This window comes from Bufo gargarizans, chromosome 4 (assembly GCF_014858855.1).
Source record: "Bufo gargarizans isolate SCDJY-AF-19 chromosome 4, ASM1485885v1, whole genome shotgun sequence".
Classification (NCBI taxonomy): domain Eukaryota; kingdom Metazoa; phylum Chordata; class Amphibia; order Anura; family Bufonidae; genus Bufo; species Bufo gargarizans.
The window spans coordinates 521,109,120-521,129,056 of NC_058083.1; the positions used below are offsets into that span (position 1 = coordinate 521,109,120).

General features: G+C 43.2%; 1 protein-coding gene across 1 annotated transcript in view; it reads left to right on the forward strand.

Moving 5' to 3' along the window:
* The window catches only part of LOC122935534 (nuclear RNA export factor 1-like), an 83,518-nt gene extending 66,356 nt beyond the window's left edge, over positions 1–17,162 (forward strand). Inside the window, exons 13-21 of the mRNA XM_044291305.1 lie at positions 75–130; positions 1,119–1,226; positions 4,746–4,807; positions 5,631–5,746; positions 7,011–7,053; positions 9,198–9,273; positions 11,546–11,728; positions 14,402–14,462; positions 16,593–17,162. Of these exons, the coding sequence (XP_044147240.1) occupies positions 75–130; positions 1,119–1,226; positions 4,746–4,807; positions 5,631–5,746; positions 7,011–7,053; positions 9,198–9,273; positions 11,546–11,728; positions 14,402–14,462; positions 16,593–16,658 (771 nt within the window). The 3' untranslated portion in view covers positions 16,659–17,162. The remainder of the gene's footprint in view (positions 1–74; positions 131–1,118; positions 1,227–4,745; positions 4,808–5,630; positions 5,747–7,010; positions 7,054–9,197; positions 9,274–11,545; positions 11,729–14,401; positions 14,463–16,592) is intronic.
* Positions 17,163–19,937: the final 2,775 nt, after the last annotated feature.

Sequence of the window (19,937 nt, forward strand, 5' to 3'; positions counted from 1 at the left end):
GTATTTCCGCGATTCCTGTTTCACCATCTCTGCCTTGTGATTTTTCTTTTAATGCGATATATTTTATCTTCTAGGGAAGCTTTTTTGTTAGCGACGAGATCAAATCTTACTTGGCAAAGTTTCTGCACCAGTAAGTCACATGCATCCTTGTATGAATTGATTACCGGGGTGTTGCATGATATCGATTCATGGGCAGGATGTGTAAGAATGAAGATTTTCGGTATGTCATAGGGGGTCGGTGCTGATTCTGACGCAGAGATCCAAATCCCTGGCTTTTTTTCAGCCATGGAGTTAAAAGCCACCACTAGAGGGAGCTCACTGTACCCGAATATATACAGAGCCCATTGAACTCAATCATAAGTCCTGCTTCAGGAAAAACTTTTTGCCATAGGCTGGCAGGGTCTGGAAATATCTTTTTTTATTTTTTTTATTTTTTTATATTCTTTAAGAACCCTTTACTGACAGGCACTATGACAATGTGCAGCACGCACAAGCTAAATAGCTTCTAAATTTCACTGCTTATTATAGGTCAGACCCTGACTAACCCTTAGGGCTCATTCACACGACAGTATGAATGAGTCCGCATCCGTTCCAGAATTCTGCGGAATGGGTGCGGACCCATTCATTTCAATAGGGCCGCAAAAGATGTGGACAGCACACCGTTCTGCAGCCCCGCAAAAAAGATAGCGCATGCAATTGCGGGCGAGAATAGGCATTTTCTATGGTAGTGGCGGCCATGTGCACACACACTGGATGGTATCTGTGTTTTGCGGATCCCCAATTTGCGAAACGCAAAATACTATGGTCTTCTGAGTGAGCCTTTATAATAAGTCAGCCGGGCAGTTTGTATTGTCTTTCCATGAATCCAGCGAAGCACTGTGGCTCCCATCGTGAACAGAAGCCATAACGCAGATGTGACCAGAGCCTAGCCTTTTTTGGCGACCTCATAGATTACCTGTTATGGTCACTTTCCAGCTATTTTATTTCTCATCACTCAATTTGGTGATGTCATCCATAGTTCTGATTGCTTTGTATTTATTTCAGTAGTCTGTACGTATTTCCAAGTCCTTATACTGCAGCTTACTGACGTTATTTCTTGTTATTCCTCCTCTTTCCAGGTTCTTCACACTGTACGATTCTGGGGAGCGCAAGACCCTCCTTCCCCTGTATCACGAGAACGCCTGCTGCTCTTTTAGTTTACCCCACGTAGTCTATCCAAAAGCCTGGTGGGTGTTGTGGGTAACTTGGGTGTGGGTGACCTCTGTGGTAAAGGCATGACATCTGTTTACAATAGGGCCCGTTGCTTAAAATGGTATTCCCATCTGGGACATTTATGGCATATCAATAAGAATGCAGTAAATGTCAGAAAGGCGTTGGTCCTACCTCTGGGACCCCATTCTATCTCTGGAGTGGGGCCAGGAAGTGAACAGAGAGCAAGCTGCGCATGCACGGCCACCTTCCATTCACCTCTATGGGACTTTTAAACACAGCCACCTATTTTCACAAGTCCCATAGCGTTCACTTTGGGTGCCCCATGCTGCTCTAATTCTAATGGTTCCTTTACATGGGACAACTACCTTGCAGATTGTCAGGAAGGAGACATTCGCTAGCGGAGGAGACTGGTGCATTTACATACAGCGATCTCCTCCACGGTATAGGGAGGAGCGATGGCTAATGCCATCGGTCTCGTTGATTCCCAGCAGCAGATCATATTTACACAGCACGATCTGCCACTGGGAAATGATGATAATTTGTGCGGCACAAAAGATACTATTACCCGATCGGTTAATCGGCGGTGCGTTTACACCGCCAGATCATCGCTAACTAGCGTTACTAGTAACGTTGGTAAGTGATGGTCTATACAATTGTCGGCCCGTGTAAAGGGTCCTTAAGTTCTTGATCCGTCCAATTTACATTGTTTTACATTTCCTCACTGTTCTTAAAGGGGTTGTCTGGGTTCAGAGCTGAACCCAGACATACCCCTATTTTTTTTAACCTAGGCAGCCCCCCTGAGGCTAGCATCGGAGCATCTTGTGCTCCGATGCGCTCCCTTGCTCTGCGTTAGATCGCACAGGGCACGGGCTCTTTTTGTTTATCATAACACACTGCCGGGCGGAAGTTTGCGCCTGGCAGTGTGTTCGGTGACGTCAACGCCTCTGATGGGCGGGCTTTAGCATTGACCTAGCCGGTTTACTGGCTAGGACAGTGCTAAAGCCCGCCCATCAGTGCCGGTGAAGAGTGCTTCCTGAGAGCCCCGATACGTCACTGGAACTCCTGTCGTATATCTTCTATGTAAAAAGAATCTTCATATAAAAGAGAGGATAAAAAAATATATATATATATCTCAGTAAAAATCAGAGCAGCACTCCAGTATGGTTAAAAAAAGAAAGCTGTTTATTCACCCAGTGGTGACGCGACGTTTCGGCTTCTTGAGAAAGGCTTCATGTTGGAGCCGAAACGTCGCGTCACCACTGGATGAATAAAGAGCTTTCTTTTTTTAACCATACTGGAGTGCTGCTCTGTTTTTTACTGATATACTCCTGGGACGCCATTCCCATGATCCTTCAGGCGGACATAAACGCCTCTAAGTTCTTTTATCGAGTGGTGGTGCTAACACACCCCTATCTCACCAGCACAAAATAACTTAGTTATTTATGACAACCAGTGTCATACATTTAACAAACAGACCAATAATTTATATACCAAGAGAAACTTAGGATCTTCTGTTTATCAAACAGGCTATAACAATAAAACACGGATTATACAGGAAAATAACTGTTATCCCTTGACTCTGTTTTCCTATGACCAATCAAAAATATGATATTAATATGATAAAATATTCAGCTCGGCAATCAGACTATGGAAAATAACTTTCCAAGGGTTTAGTCCTCTTTTCAAATAATGTCAGATCTTCCATTAACAATATGCATCTTTGCTAAGAGAATAATCAGCATTATGGAGGCGCCTAACACTATATATTCCCACAGTATGGGGACTCTTGGCTATATACCGAGAGAAATATCTTATTAATACCACTAGCAGTAAACACAATATATGTTACCGGGTCAGAGATAGACAGAGTTCAGATGGGACCAGTTCTTAAGAACTTTCCTAGTAGTCAAAAAAAAAATAATCCAAGTTTCTTCTGGTATAGTCTTCTTTTTGAGTTTTCTTTTTTTCTTGATTGAATGGACGGATCATCTCTTGATGCCCTGCACACAAGTAACTCTCCCCCCCCCCCCTTATCTAAGAATCCTCCCCTTTTAGATTAGGGATTTCCAATCAGGTAAGGTGGGTGTATTCGCATGCTAATAACACCATGATGTCATATTAACCCTTGATGTGGTATAAAACAAATGATAAAATAATATAATCTTGTCTATCTGCCTCCAGATAGCACTGTGGTACTGCAGATGAATATCACAACCTTAAACATTAATTCTAAATGCCTAATAAATATGTTCACATGACCTTCTTAACCTTTTCAATATACATCATTACGGAAGGTCTTTTCCTGCCACTTTTAATTACCTATAACCTAGACTTGTTGGAGTCATTGTCTTCTTCTATCTTTTTGAATATATGTTAATTGATAACGATTTATAAAGGCCTTGATACTCGGCATCGGGATTTGTATACTTTACTTATCTACATGGATGAAATAACATTTTAACTCTTCTCAGAAATCCAATTATCAGAATATTACTTCATTGTTTCTGTATCTTCTACAGGATACATTCTAAATGACACATACATGGTATAATATATATATATATATATATATATATATATATCGATACATTGTTACACATAAATGACACATTATACGAATTATTGATTAAAATATGTTGTAAAACAAAATATACTATACAGAAATATATATAATTATGAATATGTGAATTGAACCTCATACAGCAGGTGTGCCTTAAGGATATGAGTTCTTATTTCATCATGGCTTATCCATGAAACAACATTGTTCCCTTCAGACAAACATGTCTGAGGAAGCTAGTGTACTCCCCATAGATAAACCCATATCTTTAGCAATCATTTTTAAAATACAATGTCCAATTATATTCACAATTATTCTTATATAAACTGAACTTGCCATGAACTCATCTTGGCTTCTTCAGCCACATAACAGAACTTTGGTTCAAGCTGATTTTATTCTTAAAGGCAATGAGCATTCATTTTGGCTATAATCCCATTAGATAAAATTGTATACTGATGAAAATGCACAACACTCCTAAAAATGCCTTTGCCCTGTGCGATTTAACGCAGGGCAAAGGAGATCATCGGAGCATGAACTGCTCCGATGCTCAAGTCAGGGAGGCTGCCTGGGTGAAAATGGAGGTATGTCCGGGTTCAGCTCTGAACCCAGACAACCCCTTTAAGATCCCTGCTTGCTGTTGGTGAGCAAAAACTTTCCTGTTTACCTCCAGAGGCTGAAAAAAAACTTGCACATTGTAACATACTGTGCATTTGTATCAGCCCCTGGATGTAAACAAAAATGTTCCTATTCGCTGACAAGCTGCAGAGTTCTAGAAAATGGAAACATAGTACATTAAAAAGTTGCAGAACTCTTTAAAGGGTTTTCAAGGAATTTACACATATGATCAGGTGTGATTGGTGGGGGTTCTGATCTGATACGCCCCAGTCAGCAGAATATAGTGTGTTGGGGGGGGGGGGGGGGGGTGTAGTTGTAACTGAATCAGCGCTGTAACTGAGCTCCGTCTGTCTGTGTTCAGCTTTAGTCAGATTAAAGAGTACTGGAAAGAGAACCGGAACCTCCTCCGAGTGAAGAGACCAGGTATGGACATGTATATAGGCCATGCTCATGCGTCCTGCTGTGAAAAATTCCTATAGATAGATGTGCAATTCAGGAAAGTTAAGTGAGCCTTGCTTAGTGCTTGTTGCTGCACCCTGTGGGTGACCTCCTTTCTCTCCCATCCAGGATCATATTTGATTTTTTGTTTTTTCATTTAAAGGGCTACAGATATTGATGACTTATCCTCATGGTAGGTCATCAGTATCTGATCAGTGGGGGTATGAGGTGTCAGACCCCCTACTGATCCGATATTGATGACATAGCCTGAGCTATTTCAGGAGGGGTCTGAAAACTATACAGTGTACAGAGCGGAGGCAAAAGGCTGTGTAAACTGCATGGTCTCTGGCACCAGCATCCTGCAGCTCAGCTCTGATTCACATGAATGGTTGCTGAGCTCCAGTACCGGGCACAACCACTGCACAGTGTACGGCGCTGTCTGCTCCCAGCCCTGTACACTCTAGAACAGTGGGGGCGAACCTATGGCACGTGTGGTCTAGAATTTCTGTCACTGCAGCTGATTATTGGGGTTCTAGGGTCAGACCCCCAAATCTGATATTGATGATCTATCCTGAGTTTTTATTTATTTTTGTTTTTTTTGCAGTTTAAATTTATAAATTGTTATAGTTACTGTCATTTATTAGAGACAATTCATCTCTTGTCTGTATATTATGTATCAATTTATATATTATCTATTTATGTTATGTATTTATTATGAATGTATTATTATTTAATGTACTATAAATATATGTGTACTATTAAGATTTTTACTATTACCACTTTATTAACCTTTCATTTTATTGTCTAGACTTGAGGCGTCGGCTGATAAAGTATAACGGGTTGCAGGTGGTCGGCTTTCTCTGCAATCTCCCGAAAACAGAGCACGACCTGCCGTCCATGACGCTGGATGTCAGTTTCCAGACTGTAAGTCTCACGTTCTCTCCGCTGGGACGATGTACTATTCTCATCTCAGCGCAGGAGTTTTTTTTGGAATTTCCTCGGGTGAGATTACTGTTCTCGCCCCTGACTGCAAAGTCCTCTACTGAGACGCGTCTGAATTCCAGAGAACATGTTAGAGAGTGTTGTAATCCGGGGAGAAGGATAGCCTGGCATCTGCGGAGTACTGTATGCTGAACGTGCAGCAGGGCCCCTTCACATTGTGTTTGGGATAACAAAGGCAAACTATAATAAATCTGGCATCTGCCGGGCTGATACATGTCGCTATACTTTCTCTTTTTAAAAATGTTGGCACATCATGGCATACAGCTGCACGTCTGAGGCATCGCCGGAGGCATCCGTCAAATGAATGCGTAAGCGTAATGTAACTAGAACAGTGATTCGGCATGGAAGCCCTGTGACCAGCTCTCATCATTGGAGGAACCCCGCTGTCATTGTAACCTTACATTATATCCCATTTAACTCCTTGAAGACCTACCTATTTTTTTATTTATTTTTTCCCATTATTTTTTAAGCATTTTTATGTAGAGTTTTCTTGTATTTTTTTTGTGCTCTTGCACATATATATGTTAAAAAAAAATATATATATATATATATATATATATATATATATATATATATATATATAATGATGAGTCTTGGAATGCAGCAATGCAAAGATAATTTTTTGGGCGCAATAAAATGTTTATTGCACCAAAAAAATAATTTTCGCATTGCTGCATTCCAAGACTCATTATATATAATTTTTTTTTTTACATTTTTCGATGGACAAAGCTATTGTATAGTGGCTGTGCACATAGGCCATGAGACCAATGACTGTAATGTCCTTGACCTAGGAAGAGGCCTCTTCAAACAGCTGATGGGGGAGGGGGGGGGAGTGTTGCTGGGAATCGTAAAAGCATTAATGCCTGTCAGTATTACACTTTCCAGCTAACCCATCAGTGCCATTGAGTCATGGGGAGCTGATGGGGTGTCCACAGGGACCTCCTTCCTCTTTCAATCCCCTTAGATGCTGCAGTTGTTATTGATTGTGGCATTTAAGGGGTTAAAGGGTGGGAACGAAGAGTGAAATGTTCTGCAGAATCTGCATCTCCTGTGTGTGAACATGACATGAAAGGGGGTTGCCAGTGATGTGAGGTGTACGGAGGAGGTCCCGGGCTCTGTGTATGAATGTAGGCTGTCTTCACTGCTGACACGTTTCATGTATATTGTCCACTGCTTCTCTCCTCAGACGTCTCTCATGTGTTTCACCGTTGAAGGAAAATTTAAGGAAGGTGAGTTTTTGTCCTCAAATGTTCAGTAACTAACAATGTGTAAGTGGCTGCAGAAGACCTCGGATGCCTCTTCTCTCAGTACATCAGCCGGATCGGGCAGGCTACAAAAGCATCGGCAAATGGAATCGGGCTGAAAACATATCCCAGGCGTGGCCTGCTCACACAGCTGAGAGTCTGTTACAGTTTATCAGCTGCCTATTGTTAACAGCTGTGCTGCTGTGTTTGTTGGACGTGATGAGGTTGTCTTTTTCAAGAATGTTCTGATTCACTGACAGCAAGCAGAAATGTCAAGGAATTGAAACTGCCAGGTGCTTGCTTATGACACTCCTATTTACCTCTGACCCAGATAGTACCTCCCTGCTGTGCAGAATCTCCAGTCCACAACCTGTCCTCTCCATCCATCTCTGACCTCCTCTCCTGATACCCCCCACGTGTAATCTCCAGTCCACAACCTGTCCTCTCCATCCATCTCTGACCTCCTCCCCTGATACCCCCCCCACATGTAATCTCCAGTCCACAACCTGTCCTCTCCATCCATCTCTGACCTCATCTGATACCCCCCACGTGTAATCTCCAGTCCACAACCTGTCCTCTCCATCCATCTCTGCCCTCATCTCCTGATACCCCCCACATGTAATCTCCAGTCCACAACCTGTCCTCTCCATCCATCTCTGACCTCCTCTCCTGATACCCCCCACGTGTAATCTCCAGTCCACAACCTGTCCTCTCCATCCATCTCTGACCTCCTCTCCTGATACCCCCACATATAATCTCCAGTCCACAACCTGTCCTCTCCATCCATCTCTGACCTCATCTGATACCCCCCACGTGTAATCTCCAGTCCACAACCTGTCCTCTCCATCCATCTCAGACCTCCTCTCCTGATACCCCCACATGTAATCTCCAGTCCACAACCTGTCCTCTCCATCCATCTCTGACCTCATCTGATACCCCCCACGTGTAATCTCCAGTCCACAACCTGTCCCCTCCATACATCTGACCTCATCTCCTGATACCCCCACATGTAATCTCCAGTCCACAACCTGTCCTCTCCATCCATCTCTGACCTCATCTCCTGATACCCCCCACATGTAATCTCCAGTCCACAACCTGTCCTCTCCATCCATCTCTGACCTCATCTCCTGATACCTCCCCACATGTAATCTCCAGTCCACAACCTGTCCTCTCCATACATCTCTGACCTCATCTCCTGATACCCCCACATGTAATCTCCAGTCCACAACCTGTCCTCTCCATACATCTCAGACCTCCTCTCCTGATACCCCCCCCCCCCCACGTGTAATCTCCAGTCCACAACCTGTCCTCTCCATCCATCTCAGACCTCCTCTCCTGATACCCCCACATGTAATCTCCAGTCCACAACCTGTCCTCTCCATACATCTGACCATCTCCTGATACCCCCACATATAATCTCCAATCCACAACCTGTCCCTCCATACATCTCTGACCTCATCTCCTGATACCTCCCCACATGTAATCTCCAGTCCACAACCTATCCTCTCCATCCATCTCAGACCTCCTCTCCTGATACCCCCCACATGTAATCTCCAGTCCACAACCTGTCCTCTCCATACATCTGACCTCATCTCCTGATACCCCCACATATAATCTCCAATCCACAACCTGTCCCTCCATACATCTCTGACCTCATCTCCTAAATACCCCCACATGTAATCTCCAGTCCACAACCTGTCCTCTCCATACATCTCTGACCTCATCTGATCCCCCCCCACATGTAATCTCCAATGTGCAGATAAGATGTATATACCCAGTGGGCGGTCGGGAAAGGGTTAAAGTCTGATGTGGGAATAAATTAGTTTAGAAGATAATTTAGTAGAGGGAGACTCTGGAGACCAAGTGTCAGATGAGCTAGTCTGATGGATTTTACTGTGAACGCTTTCTGCAGCTGCCATGTACTGTGAAACGCAGAAGCTGCAGAAGCCAAACGGTGCAAAATTGTTAACAAAACTTATTGCAGAGGTGCTTTTCAGACAAAAAATACATGGATTTAAGTAATAACCAATGCCCGCAAATCTGTCTATAGCCTATAATCTCTATATTATAAATAGAGCTTTTAACTTAAAAAAATAATACGTGTCTATGGACTGACTTTCTCCTGACAGTGGACGTGAGCTGCCAGGAGACCCTCTTCATCCTCTTCAGAAGAACCTTCATCATCGTCCCAGCCTCAGAAGACAGGTATGAGAAAAGACCCCTGTTCATGTGGTGTCTTGTGCTATTCCAGTCAGACATTTATCTTCTGCTGAGGGACAACAACCCGTAGGAGCCACTGTTCCTCCATGGGACTTGTCACCCAACTTTCTGCATAACCTGAATGTCATATACATCTGCTGTTACATTCCATTCCCTGGTCATTCTCATTTACAAACTGCAGATTGTACTCGGAGGATACGTCCACCGGTGCGACCATTTACTACAACGCATCTAAAGTGAAGTAACATTGTAAAAAAAAAAAAAAAATTGTAAAAGATTTTCTTTGCAGACCTGTGTCTCCATGGTAACAGACTACATACAAACCCTGTGTAGTCTGACCCTGCAGTCATGCTCTTCTCACTTCTTTTTTTTCCTTCTACTTGTTAGCGTAACCAGATGAGTGTAAGTAGAAGTAGGGTATACAATAGCGGAGTTTGACTGCAGGGTATAATGCACAGGGTTTGTTTGTAGTCTGTAACCATGGAGACACAAGTGTGCGTAGGAGCTGCATACACAAAACTGGACATTTTCCATTAAAACTGATTACGGAGTTGTTTAATGTGTTACACACTGAAACTTAAAGGGGTTGTCCAGGTTTGCACAAGTCACTGCCCTTAGGGACACATCACCACTGAGGCCAGTCATGGGCTGCAGCAGCGCACCTGACCTTGTCAGTGCGTAATGTTTACATGCTGGGACCAGAAAGCTAGTGAAGACAGCCCGGGAGTCACGGAGCCTGAATGTAGTGGCAGAGAGTAGGTAAGTATAGATCTCTTCACAGGTCTGGCTGTGGGAGGAGGACATAAAACAAAAAAAAAAACTTTAGGGCTCTTGCACACGACCGTATATATTTTGTGGTCCGCAAAAAATACAGATGGCATCCGTGTGCATTCCGTATTATGCGGAACGGAACAGCTGGCCCCTGATAGAACAGTCCTATCCTTGTCCGTAATGCGGACAATAATAGGACATGTTCTATTTTTTTGCAGAACGGACATATGGAAACGGAATGCACATGGAGTAACTTCTGGACACGGAGAGAAAATATGTTGGTGTTGATGAGCCCTTAACCAGATCCCGACCGCCCGTAGGCTATAAATGTCCGGGTGGTAGTTCTTCATTGCTGCTGGAATGGGGAATCGGCTGTCAGTGACAGCAGGGCTCCCCATAGAGAAGACCATCCCTGCCGTCTCCATCGCTCTATACGCCATGCTCAACTAGCGCTGTGTATAGATATCAGGAAGCAGCAGTGCCACTTCCTGCTCCGATCCCAGTGGTCATGTGATCACCAGGGGCCGGGAGTCTGCGAGAGCTGCTGGGTGTTATCATACCCTGATAAGCTTTGGGGAGATGTAGTACAGCCCTGTACATATGCTCTGGGGGCTGTATTCCCCCTGTAGCCCAAAATAAATGTAAAGTTGAATGTCCCCCAAATGTACAAAGTATAAAAAAAATATCAATAGCCCCGCCCCCAGAAACCATGACTCGGGCATCCCATATATCAAAATCATTATGGAAAGGGGACATAAGAAAACAAGATTTTAGTGTCAAGTTTTTGCTGTTAACAAAAAAAAAACATGAAAAACATTCTTCCTTTTTTTTTTTTTTTTTTTTACATTTTTCTGGTTATAAATAAAAATAAGAAAATAGTAAAATAAATATAACGTTAAAATAAAGCAGCACAATTGCATGACAGCAAGCAGAGATCTTGAAAGTGCTTCCTGAAATCTGGTGTACATGTAGAATCCTGGTGGTTTCACAATATTGTAGACTAATGTCGCTTAAATAGATACTGGAATCCGCGTTGTCCCGGCTCCACTCATATTTTTAGAGGTCAAACATAGGAGACAGGGGTGTCATGGATTACTGGGAGGAGGTGCGGGAGGTGTGCTGCCAAAGGGTATGGGGTATAGTCTACTGGGGGGTGGAGTGGTATACACGTTCTGCTATGCTGCAATGTAATGTACTGCTATATTTGAATTAATGACATGCAATATGTGCTAGAGGTGTATGTATGTGCCGGATGTCCAGCTACACTGTATAACTGATACATTTCTGTATCAAAATCTTTCTGGAATGGACTTTTGGAGGGGTTCTACCTGGATCTAGGACGTTTGGGTATTGGGTGGGGGGGGGGGGGACTGTTTTGTTTGTCTCATAAAATGCTTTGAAAATCTCAATAAAAATAATCTGATTTAAAAAAGAATCCTGGAGGTTTCAGTCATTTGATTCCCTCTTTTTTTTGTCTTTTTTTCAGAGCTCAGATATTAAACGATCAGATGGTTATACTCAATTCATACGTCGATCCGCAAGAAACGTCTTCATGTGTAGCCTCCAAGTCCGTCCTGGCGGTCTGTGAGCAAACCCTGCCCCCGCCCTCTGCTGACGCCGTCAGTGCCTTCTCTAAATACACGGGGATGAAACGTGACTGGGCTCTCAAGTGAGTGGAGGATTTTCTGCTCGTGCTGATTGGTCGGGTAGAACTTTATATTTTTTTTATGCTGTTGGTCACTTTTTTGCATCTTTTTTTTCCAAGGCAGGTAGCTTTACTTTTTATTTAGATAGCGCTAGCTATCTAAGACAGTCCCATAGAAAGTGAATGGAGTGGTAGTGCACACGCTGAACCGCTGCTCCATTCATATGGGACAGGGGTAGGCAACCTCCGGCTCCCAGCTGTTGTGAAACTACAATTCCCAGCATGCTCCATTCATTTCTATGAGAGTTCTTAGAAGAGCAGAGCAAGTATGCATACTGGGAGTTGTAGTTTCACAACAGCTGGGAGCCGGAGGTTGCCTACCCCTGAGGGAGGATACAGGACTCCTGTTCTCAATCGGTCCAGCAGTCAGACCTCCAGCCCCCCGCAAACCGATCAGGCACTTATCCCCTATCCTGGACATAGAGCATAGTTTAGAGGCTGTGGACGCCTTCGGGGACATTTTTTTTTTTTTTTTATGATTGCATTTTACTCTTTTTGGGCTAAAATCATTTTTTTTATTTGGTCTTTGTTAAGTGTTCAGCTGTTTCTAAGTTACAGGGTTAAAAACCAACAGGCACTCGATCACCGGGAACTGTCTCAAAAAATATTTATTGCACTCAAATGAAATAGAAATAAAACCAACATATAAATTGCTACTTTCTCATCTACTTCAGCAGTAGCACTGGTATACAATACAAGGATGCCGCACTGATGCTTTATCCTATGTATACCATATACCTCCTATATCACAAAATCCCACATGAATGGTTGGATACGGTGGGTTTTCCTGTCCCACTCAGTATGGCTGCTGTATACCATCCAACGCCTATGTACTGTGGAATCCAAAAGAAAAATGTCATTAATACCACTCTTATTTCATTTAAACTTCCAGAAATATATATATATCAATAAAACGCACATACAATATCCCTCCCAAGAAAATGTCCCAAATTATGTCAATAATTGATTCCTTTTGTATTGCAATTCAATAATCAGGATTATAAAAATATTGGAGTCCGAGCGTTCATAAATCAATAGGGATGATTAGTATGAAAAGAATCAGTGTCCGTGATTATTATTGTAAATCAATGTTCGTAATTGTTAAAAAAAATATAAAAACATAAAAATATACAGATGACAAAAAATATATTTTAATATTTTTTAACAATTACGAACATTGATTTACAATAATAATCACGGACACTGATTCTTTTCATACTAATCATCCCTATTGATTTATGAACGCTCGGACTCCAATATTTTTATAATCCTGATTATTGAATTGCAATACAAAAGGAATCAATTATTGACATAATTTGGGACATTTTCTTGGGAGGGATATTGTATGTGCGTTTTATTGATATATATATTTCTGGAAGTTTAAATGAAATAAGAGTGGTATTAATGACATTTTTCTTTTGGATTCCACAGTACATAGGCGTTGGATGGTATACAGCAGCCATACTGAGTGGGACAGGAAAACCCACCGTATCCAACCATTCATGTGTGATTTTGTGATATAGGAGGTATATGGTATACATAGGATAAAGAATCAGTGCGGCATCTTCGTAATTGTATACCAGTGCTACTGCTGAAGCAGATGAGAAAGTAGCAATTTATATGTTGGTTTTATTTCTATTTCATTTGAGTGCAATAAATATTCCTTTATACAGTTCCCGGTGCTCGAGTGCCTGTTGGTTTACCAATTATAAATCTATTACCACATTTATGGACATAGGGGGGTAGTCCACTAGCGGTGCACCGAATCCAGTGCCTTAACAGGTGGAGCCATTATATTTGTATCTGTTTGCAGGCTGTCAGTTTCCGTTTTCTTTGAATCCTGTCATCTGACGGCTCATGTGTAGCTCTTATCTCTTGCCCTCATAAACACTTATTTAAGCCTTCTTATCCGATTGATAGGCGTTTAGTTATAATGAGTGTTTGAGGTCAGGTGATCAGAGATCAGAGCCACACAGACTGATTTTTAACCCTGTAACGCAGAAACGGCTGAACATTTTTAACAAAGACCATATGAAGAAATTATTTTTAGCCCAAAATGAGTAAAATGCAATAAAAAAATGCCCCCAAAGGTGTCCATAGCCTTTTCTTAAAATATCTGCTTGCTGTCAGTAAATTGGAACATCCTGCCTTATATATAAGATTGAAAACCTGTGCAGCCCTGATACTTCTCACAGTTGAGGGTTTGCTTGTGCTCAGCTCTGTTTGCTCCATTCAGGCTGCAGACCCCCTAATAAAAGAATGAGCCCAGCCACAGAGGTAAATGATAAAACGGGCATACCACCACTAGGGGGAGCTCACTGCATGTGGATATCAATTTGTGCGCAGGGAGCTCCCCCTAGTGGAGGCTGCAGGTAAATAGAAGTGTATTTAGTAGTCTGACAAATTTGGCATATCCATAAGAAGAATAGGGTCCTGTGTCCCCCCATTGTACCCTAGATCTCCAAAAAGACCTGCATATATATAAATTATCATACCTGGAAATATTGTCTTTACATGTATTGATATGCACAAGGTCTGTACGACACCACTGCACCTGGGAGAACATGGCAGGAAGCGACCTTGTGTCCCATGTCTCCGACAAGCCATGTGTGAGGTGTTTTGCTCTTTTCTGTACAGATGTCTTGAGGACAACAACTGGGATATCCAGAAAGCAAAGGAAACATTTACTCTCCTGAAGGTATATGACTTTACTAACCTGCCTACTTGCTGACTGTCTCCACTGAACAGAGAGGAGAAGCTTCAACCTGCACAGTCTGTGAAGGTCTAATGATAAAGGACGGTTCTCTGCAATGTGTCCTATCAAGGGTTAGAAACGGAGAGGGTTCCTCAGCTCAGTGCTGCCCTCTACTGGCCAGAGCAGATCGCTGCTGTAAATATCAGTCCTCACCCTGAAGAACCACTGGATCAGACATGTATCTCCTGGGAACCTGCCCCATAAAAAGGCTTGGTCCAGAGGGTACAGCTCCTCTAGTGTCACCTAAATTAGGGCCTGCTGGGGGAATTTCTGCAGACCCCCTTTTCCATATTTTTCAGTGTGACGTCTTTGCGGCCACTACCCCATAAGCCTATAATGTGTGTTCGGCAGTTCAGGGTATGAATATTCTCTATAGACTGCGTATAGGGGAACGTTCTCCAGCTTACTAATAGACTTTGTTCTGATTACTCGCCATTTTCAAGATCTCTGCTTGCTGAAAGCAACCTGAAGCATGCATGCCTTATATACAAAGAAAACCCGTTCCTGCTCCTTTTTATGTATTTTAATTTACTAATTCTGATAGCCCCACACGTCTCGCTGTATATACGTTACCTGTGCCCATTGGAGCTCATAGTCTGTTCACTGACACAGCTGTGGGGCTTGTTACAGTGTATCAGTTTGTAGCGGGTCATGCGCCTGCGTCAGCACGGCATAATCAAGGACCGCCTCGTGGAGTATCCGTATATTGTCCGTCGAAAGCTTGGGATCCGCATGCATGTGTGAACGTGCCCTCACGGCCGTAATCTTAAAAAGGTCACAAATTTTGGTTCAGATATGGCTTGCGTGAAAATTTGCAACTTTTGTAAAGCAGAAAACTAGGAGAACCCATATGATAAGTTCCCCCTAAGTCTATTAAATAGTTGCAGAACTGATTGAAGATCGTTGTGCAGGATGTAACATACAGCCCTGATCGCCATGAGTGCTGCCCCCGACACCGCTGATGTTGATGGGGGAGCCAATAGTATAACGTGGCAGCCTGTCCGATCAGCTCGCCAGACCGGGTGCGGCATTTACCGATTAACTCTCTGTTCTGGCTCGTAGAGGGGGGTCCTGGGCAGAGTAAAACCACCTCCTTCATCACATCCATATTCTCCAGCCATTTAAGTTTCAATTCCATAGCAGTCACCCCCCACTGATCAGCTGTGATGGCTCACCTCCGGCACTCCAGCTGTGGTAAATCTACAACTCCCAAGATGCACACTTGCTTGGCTGTTCTCCGGAGTCCTTAGAAATGAATGGAGCATGCTGGGAGTCGTAGTTTCACCACAGCTGGAGTGCCGGAGGTTAGCCATCACTGGCCTAGTTGCAGCTCAGTGAATAGGCCTGAGCTGCAGTACCAAGAACAGCCACTATACAATGTACGGCGCTGTGCTTGGTGAGCTGCAAGGAGCCTGTGGTGCTTACGGGCCTTTTCAGGTCCTGAGGATAGGTCCTCAATATTAAACACCCGAAAAACTCCTTTAGGAGTATTTGTCAGCTGTATATAAGACTGCTTTCACACTTGCGCTTTCCCTTTCCGTTATTGAGATCCGTCACAGGATCTCAATAGCAGGGGAAAACGCTTCCGTTTTGTCCTCATTCATTGTCAATGGGAACAAAACTGAACTGAACGAAACTGAATGCACCAGAATGCGTTCCGTTTGGTTGCGTCCCCATTGCGGACAGAATAATGCTGCAAGCGATGTGGTGCAGAGCAAGACAGATACATCATGACTCACAATGTAAGTCAATGGGGACGGATCCATTTTCTTCGTCCCCCATTGACTTTCACTGGGGTTCATGACGGATCCGCCTTGGCTATTTTAAAGATAATACAACCGGATCTGTTCAGAACAGATGCAGACGGTTGTATTATCATGACGGAAGTGTTTTTGCTGATCCTTGACGGATCCAGTAAAAACGCTGGTGTGAAAGTAGACTAACACGTTTTGGTATGCAACACCCGGTCTATCACATGGGTCCAGTTTTTACAGGCGTGTTCTTTTTTTGTAAGCGAATGTTTAGCTTGTTTTTCTTACTGTAATTATTTTTATTTTATTTTTTCATTTAAAGAACCAAGGCGCTATACCGCAGGAGGCCTTTGAGGTGGAGGAGATGGCGGATGACGTGCTTGCATAACTTTCTAGAAGTGCAACTCCCCCACGGAGCAGGGCTCTGATTTATATGGAGGAGAGATTTAATATATTCCTCTGTTCCTGGAGCAGAGACTTCAGTGTTCATGTCCATGTGTGTGTCTCTTGTTGTGTCTTGTTAAGACGCCAGTCAGACGACCACAATAGGGCTGCAATTTAGCATCTGTATGGCTGCAAGACTAAACTCCACCCCCGAGGTTCAGTTGTACCAAACTTAGATCACCATGTGGTTCTGCGGTGATCGGGTCACTTCAGCCGGATGGAATATAAAATGCAGCCCCATTTTGACCGTCTGAATGGCGCCTAAGGTTCTGCAGAGAATCTGCACCGTTTTGTTGAGTTTATATGTGAGAAGGAAATTGTTTTGTATGGAGAAAATACTGTTTAATGTGCAATAGGGTTTTAAGGCTTCAGTGTGAACGTCACTTTTGTATCATCATTATTATTATTATTATAAAACAGCCATTAAAGGAAATGTTCTGTTACTGGATTCCTGGGATGCTGTTGTGTATTGGAGGCCGAAAAAGAAAATACCTGCAGGGGGCATACAGCACACAAGACCCAGCAGTGGTGGTTTTCCCATACTGGTGTCGTCATATTGACAACCAGTGACCCCAGTAAATATTTTTTACCTGCCTGATGCAGTCCTCCGCTTGAGAACAGATTATCCTTAAAGTATCTGGATTAATGCTCACCATTAGAGCTCATGCACACACAAGTAACATAGTAACATAGTACATAAGGCCGAAAAAGACATTTGTCCATCCAGTTCGGCCTGTCATCCTGCAAGCTGATCCAGAGGAAGGCAAAAAAAAAAAAAAACAACTTGTGAGGTAGAAGCCAATTTTCCCCACTTTTAGGGGAATAAAAAATTCCTTGCTTAGGCTACATTCACATGACAGTGAAGAAAAAAACATGGCCATTAAAAACAGATACTGTCAGATTTTCATGGCCATTTTGCATCCATTTTCTGACCGTCTGTTTCAAAAGAGGCACCAGGATCAACCCTATTAAACCAGGCATACTGGCTGGTAGGGTTGATCATGCTGATTAAAACAATATCTTTAATCTGTATGGTAAAGAGCTGCAGAGATATCAGCATTTTATTCATATGCAAATGAGCAAATTCTAAGGAAATAAAATAAACTTAATTTTCAATATAGTGAGGCTTTTTATTGCTATTAAATATTATTTAGCCTTTTCTTACAGGTTGAATGAGAGAGGAAAAAAGAAATGACAGAATGGGACTTCTAGGTTGGATTTCTATATAGAAAACCAGGTACTTAGTACTAAGCTATAGGTATAACACATAGTGAGGGATGGTTTTCCTATGCTATCAGGTAACACATATTACTGGTGTCTGTATAATCATATGTTGTGCTTGTGAATAAAGCAGTAACACGTAGAATCGCTGTCTGAACAGATCTGGGTGTGGTGAAGCTGTAGTACATAGTGAGTGTATGATATGTAGATTGTAGGACACCGCTTTGCCCTCAGCATGTGTAGCCCTGTCAATCAAGGGGAGGGGGAGTGTGCAGAGCACAGGGGGTGTTACAAAACTAGTGCTCCAAGGGTTCAGCCCCGCCTCCTGGCGCGCCAACTTGCTAATTTGCATATGGATAAAATGCTGTTATCTCTGCAACTCTTGAACATACAGACAAAAGCACGTTTAATAGGTTGATCATGCTGATAGTTCCTCTTTAAAGGGCATCTGTCAGCAGTTCTCTCCCTATGACACTGGCTGACCTGTTACATGTGCGCTTGGCAGCTGAAGACATCTGTGTTGGTCCCATGTTCATATGTGCCCGCAGGCACTGTACCTACAGCGAGTCCGATGCCCAGTGCAGGGAAGGCACTGCGCAGGCACATCTACGCCTGTGCAAGTTTTCAGTGAGACGTCTTCTGATGCGGCGGGGAAGGTGAAGGGAAATAGTGACGTCTAAGAGGAGCAGAGTGGAAAGCGCAAGGGGAGCTAATGCTAGAGATTAAATCGTTGGTGACGCCCTGCTGGGCACCTCATTTACATAGCAAATAGAGTGAGAAAGTACAGATGAAATGTTAGATGGATGTACAGATTTTCTTTAACGGTCATCAGATGGGCCCACTGATATTAATGGGGTCCATTTGGCCCTCAAAAAGGCCAAAAAATAGTACTTGTGAATGGCTCCATAGACGGCAATGATTCTGAAAATACCCATTTTTCACTATCAATCGGATGTAGCCTAACTCGCCCATCTGCAGTTGGGATCTCTTCTCTTTCTGTGGGAGAGCATCAGCTCATCCCATGTGACAATCAAGCACCTGCGCCTCCCAGGAGTGCACTGCAGGCAGCTCTTGTTAACCCCTTCCTCCCTCTATGGTATTCCTTCTCCACTGTGTAGAGAGAGATAGCGCTGCCATATACAGTTGCAAGAAAAAGGATGTGAACCCTTTGGAATGATATGGATTTCTGCACAAATTGGTCATAAAATGTGATCTGATCTTCATCCAAGTCACAACAATAGACAATCACAGTCTGCTTAACCTAATAACACACAAAGAAGTAAATGTTACCATGTTTTTATTGAACACACCATGTAAACATCCACAGAGCAGGTGGGAAAAGTATGTGAACCCCTGGATTTAATAACTGGTTGAACCTCCTTTGGCAGCAATAACTTCAACCAAACGTTTCCTGTAGTTGCAGATCAGACGCGCACAACGGTCAGCAGTAATTCTTGACCATTCCTCTTTACAGAACTGTTTCAGTTCAGTAATATTCTTGGGATGTCCGGTGTGAATCGCTTTCTTGAGGTCATGCCCCAGGATCTCAATCGGGTGGAGGTCAGGACTCTGACTGGGCCGCTCCAGAAGGCGGATTTTCTTCTGTTTAAGCCTTTCTGTTGTTGATTTACTTCTATGCTTTGGGTCGTTGTCCTGTTGCAGCACCCATCTTGTGTTGAGCTTCAGCTGGTGGACAGATGGTCTTAAGTTCTCCTGCAAAATGTCTTGATGAACTTGGGAATTCTTTTTTCCTTCGATGATAGCAATCCGTCCAGGCCCTGACACAGCCCAGCAGCCCCAAACCATGATGCCCCCACCACCATACTTCACAGTTGGGATGAGGTTTTGATGTTGGTGTGCTGTGCCTCTTCTTCTCCATACATAGTGTTGTGTGTTTCTTCCAAACAACTCCACTTTGGTTTCATCTGTCCACAGAATATTTTGCCAGTACTGCTGTGGAACATCCAGGTGCTCTTGTGCAAACTGTAAACGTGCAGCAATG